The sequence below is a fragment of the Eimeria tenella genome, genomic scaffold (assembly GCF_000499545.2).
Source record: "Eimeria tenella Houghton genomic scaffold, Eth_scaff66, whole genome shotgun sequence".
Classification (NCBI taxonomy): Eukaryota; Apicomplexa; class Conoidasida; order Eucoccidiorida; family Eimeriidae; genus Eimeria; species Eimeria tenella.
The window spans coordinates 6632-10622 of NW_013543434.1; the positions used below are offsets into that span (position 1 = coordinate 6632).

General features: G+C 54.0%; 1 protein-coding gene across 1 annotated transcript in view; it reads left to right on the plus strand.

Annotated features, from left to right (window-relative positions):
* Positions 1-182: 182 nt before the first annotated feature.
* ETH_00006755 (uncharacterized protein) overlaps positions 183-3991 on the plus strand; it is a gene marked incomplete at both ends in the record, with an annotated part of 7995 nt that continues 4186 nt past the window's right edge. The window contains 8 exons of the mRNA XM_013377877.1: positions 183-272; positions 513-788; positions 989-1090; positions 1382-1454; positions 1671-2398; positions 3088-3284; positions 3647-3722; positions 3919-3933. Coding sequence (XP_013233331.1) covers positions 183-272; positions 513-788; positions 989-1090; positions 1382-1454; positions 1671-2398; positions 3088-3284; positions 3647-3722; positions 3919-3933 — 1557 coding nt within the window. The remainder of the gene's footprint in view (positions 273-512; positions 789-988; positions 1091-1381; positions 1455-1670; positions 2399-3087; positions 3285-3646; positions 3723-3918; positions 3934-3991) is intronic.

A 3991-nucleotide genomic window follows, 5' to 3' on the forward strand; every position in this document is an offset into this window, starting at 1 on the left:
CCCCCAGTGGCCCCTATGTGGCCCCCAAGGCTGCTGCGGCTTCTCCGGGCTCCCAGGGGGCCCCCCAGGGGGCCCCTCGAGGGGCTGCCCCCCAGGGGGGCCCCCAGGGGGGCCCCCACGGGGGCCCCCGGGGGGCCCCCCTGGGCGCGGAGTGCGGCAGTGCCCTCGAGGCCCTCGAAGATATGGGGATTTCCGATGTTGGGGTTTATGGGGTTTTTGATGGCCACGGCAGCAACGCCGTTAGCCAGTGGACTGCTGCGAACCTGCTGCGGGTCTGCTGCTGCTGCTGCTGCTGCTGCTGCTGCGGCTGCTGCTGCTGCGGCTGCGGCTGCGGGTGGTGTCTGGGGGCGGCAGACGCGGCGTTTTCGTGGAGGAGGGCCTTCTCTTGGAGCTTAATTAATTATTGCTTGTTTAATTAATTAAATTAATTAATTAATCTAGTTATTTGATTAATTAATCTAATTATTTAATTAATTGAATTAATTGGATTTACTGTTTTGCCTCTTTTCCAGATCTTTTCGGAGTGCCTGCTGGCGGTGCGGGCGGAGATGGCTGCGGAGCACCAGCAGCTGCCGCGCGGCAGCAACCGGGCCGCAGCAGCAGCAGCAGCAGCAGGCGACACCGCCGCAGCAGCAGCAGCAGCAGCAGCAGAGGAGGAGGACAGCAGCAGCTTCATGACCAGCAGCGTGGCAGTGGTCTGCCAGGCCCTTGAAGATGCTTTTCTTGCTGTTGATGAAAAGATCCAAACTCCAGAAAGCAGGCACGCGCTCCTCAAACTCTTCGAGGACGTGAGCTGCTGCTGCTGCTGCTGCTGCTGCTGCTGCTCTCCCGCCGCTGCTGCTGCTGCTGCTGCTGCTGCATCTCTGCTGCTGCTGCTGCTGAATCTCTGCTGCTGCTGCTGCATCTCTGCTGCTGCTGCTGCTGCTGCATCAAATGAAGTGAAAAGGAGAAGTAAATTAAAATTAAGTAAATATGAATTGCTTCTTAGGCTCAAAAAGAACAAATGGGAACAGAAACTTATTTGGAATGGTTCTTGAGAAACGGCGGCGACGCCCGTGTAGTTGACATGGACGGCCAGCGGTATATTCAGGCAAGGAAAACTCCGTTTTTGATCCTTTCGAAAAATTTAAAGAACTTTAAAGATGTTTTGGATTTTATTTATTCAAATTTTCAAATTCTTCAAATTTGATGCATTTTGATGCTTTTTCCAGCTCAAATAGACATCTTGATGCTTTATTTCGTCTTTTGTTTCATCTCCATTCTGCTGCTGCTGCTCGTCATTGTGGCTCCTTCTACACGGCAGCAGCAGCAGCAGCAGCTGCTGCTGCTGCTGCTGCTGCTGCTGGCAAATGCTTGGTGTGTGCTTGGGGTGTACGTACAGCTGATGGTTGCAAATGAAGATGGAGAGGGAGAAAATAAAAAGGAGGAAACGGAAGAAGAAGAGCCAGCGGGGGGTAAAACAGGCTTCCTAGGGTTTAGGGTTTAGGGTTTAGGGTTTAGGGTTTGTGGGCGTTGCAGCAGCGGGGTTTTTTGCCTGCGTCCGTGCAGCACGATAATTGGTGTCATGGCGGGGTGAATTAAAAGAAATAAATCGATTTATTGTCTTTATTTACTTATTTATTTTTATTTATTTATTTCTATTTGTTTATTTATTTTATTTTCGGAAACAGAAAAAAGTCCTCAAGGGGAGGCCTCGCGGCCGCTGGCTTTGGGGCGTCTGGACAGCACTTCGGACATTGGGGCGAAGGCGGAGCGGCAGCAGCAGCAGCAGCAGCAGCAGCAGCAGCAGCAGGACGAGGAGGCAGCAGCGGGGAGAGAAGGCAGCTCGTCGCCTTCGAGCGAGTCGGACGGAGAGGAGAGCGAGGAGAGCCCGCGCAGCAGCAGCAGCAGCAGCAGCAGCAGCAGGCGGTCTGCAGCAGCAGCAGCAGCAGCAAAAGGGCAGCGGAGTTCGTCTCCCCGCGGCGACCCCCCGCGAGTGTCTGCGTCTGAGGGGGCGAAGGCAGCAGCAGCAGCAGCAGGGGGCCAGGTGACCTCAGCGGCCTCCGCAGCAGCAGCAGCAGCAGCAGCAGCAGCAGCAGCAGCAGCAGGAGACGGCGAGCCCTCGAGCCCCCGGCCGGGGTCCCCGAGCGCGCCAGCCTCTCCCCCGCCGTCCCCCAGCTCTGCAGCAGCGCCGCCGCAGCCAGCAGCAGCAGCAGCAGCAGCAGCAGCAGCAGCAGCAGCAGAAGAAGAGCTGGAAGCAGGCGCCGAAGCGCCGCAGCGGCTCGAACACCCCCACCCCTCCTCCCCCGAAGGCTGCGGCTCAACAGCAATTGTTTGCTGCCTCTTGGATGCAGCAACTCCGCTAATTGTTGCAGCAAATGCTGGAGACTCCAGAGCTGTTCTTTCGAGAGCTGGACTTGTAAATCCTTTTCTTTTATTTCTTTCGTTTCTTTTATTTCTTTTATTTCTTTTTGGTTTGTTTTGGGTGCTTTTGTTCTGCTTTGTTTGCTGCTTTAGTTGCTTTTTTGTTTGTTTTGTTTTGTTTTATTTGCTTTTTTGCTCCTTTTTTTGCGTTCAAGTGAATCCAGTCTTTGTTCTTTTAGTGCTTTTATTCTTTATTTGTTTTATGTCCTTTTAATTGTTTTTGGTTGTTTGATTTTGTTTATTTTTCATTTGTTTTTCGTTTCATTTTTTCCCTCTTTTGTCCCCTTTTGGCCTTTTTAGAGCTTTTTGGGCCCTTTTGGCGTCTTTTTTCTCCCTTTTTAAACCCAGTTGATCTGCTTTCAATCTCCATTCCAATCTCCTTCAAACCTCTCTTAAATCTCCTTTAAAGCTCTTTTAAATCTCTTTCAAGTCCCCTTGAAATCTCCTTTAAATCTCCCCTCAAGTCTCTTTCAAGTGTTATTTGGCAGTTCAAATTTCGTTTTGAACTGCACTTCATGCGTTACGGATTTTGGGATATTTCGGCGAGTTTGTGGAGTTTTTGGCTGCTTTTTGGCGCCTCTTTCTCCGTCGGAGCTGCTGCATGCGAATAGAGGGTTTGGAGGAGTTCATTCGAGCTAAGTTGGAACAAAACTGCAGCAAACTGCGCTTTTCCGACCCCCGCAGGCCTTCCCACTCTCGCACGACCACAAGCCCACGAACCCCAGCGAGCGCGCGCGCATTGCTGCTGCTGGCGGCGCGGTGGCCAACGGCCGCGTCGACGGAAACTTGAATCTTTCGAGATCTCTCGGAGATCTTTTTTACAAAAAGGATAAATCCATTCCTCCCGAGAAGCAGAAGATCACTGCCTTCCCCGACGTCAGGTCCGCCGTCTCCTCCCGCCCAGAAAAGTCCCGGTCCCAGCGCCCCACGAGCCGGATTCGTCCTGCTGCTGCTGCTGCTGCTGCTGCTGCTGCTGCTGCTGCTGCTGAGGGGGGGTGCGGGGGAGTTTGCTGCTGCTGCTGCTGATGGTGGTGGTGAGTGGGGTGGTGCTGCTGCGGATGGCGCGGGGAGGGGTGGGGGTGCTGCTGCTGCTGCTGCTGGGGATGCTGCTGCTGCTGCTGGGTTGCGGCTGCTGCTGCCGCTGGGGTTGCTGCTGCTGCTGGGGTTGCTGCTGCTGCTGCTGGGGTTGCTGCTGCTGCTGCTGTTGATGGTTGGTTTGTTTTTTTGATTTGCTTCGCTGAAGGGTCACGCCTGTCTGCAAGGAAGACGAGTTTCTCATAATTGCCTGCGACGGCATCTGGGACTGCAAAACGAACCAGGTGCGAAACCCTTTTTTAGGGTTTAGGGTTTAGGGTTTAGGGTTTGGGGCTGTGCGCGTGGGGATTTGCCGAGGGCTTAGGGATTGGCTCTTGTCTGTGAGGAGCCGCGCATTGGCCCGAGTGCGCGCGGCGCAGGCTGTAGACCTAGGGACTAGGGTTTAGGGTTTAGGGTTTAGGGTTTAGGGTTTGGTTGCAGGAGGCTGTGGACTTTGTGCGGGCCCACCTGGCGGCTTCTCGAAAAGAAAAAGCTGAAGCCCTCAGAGATGCAT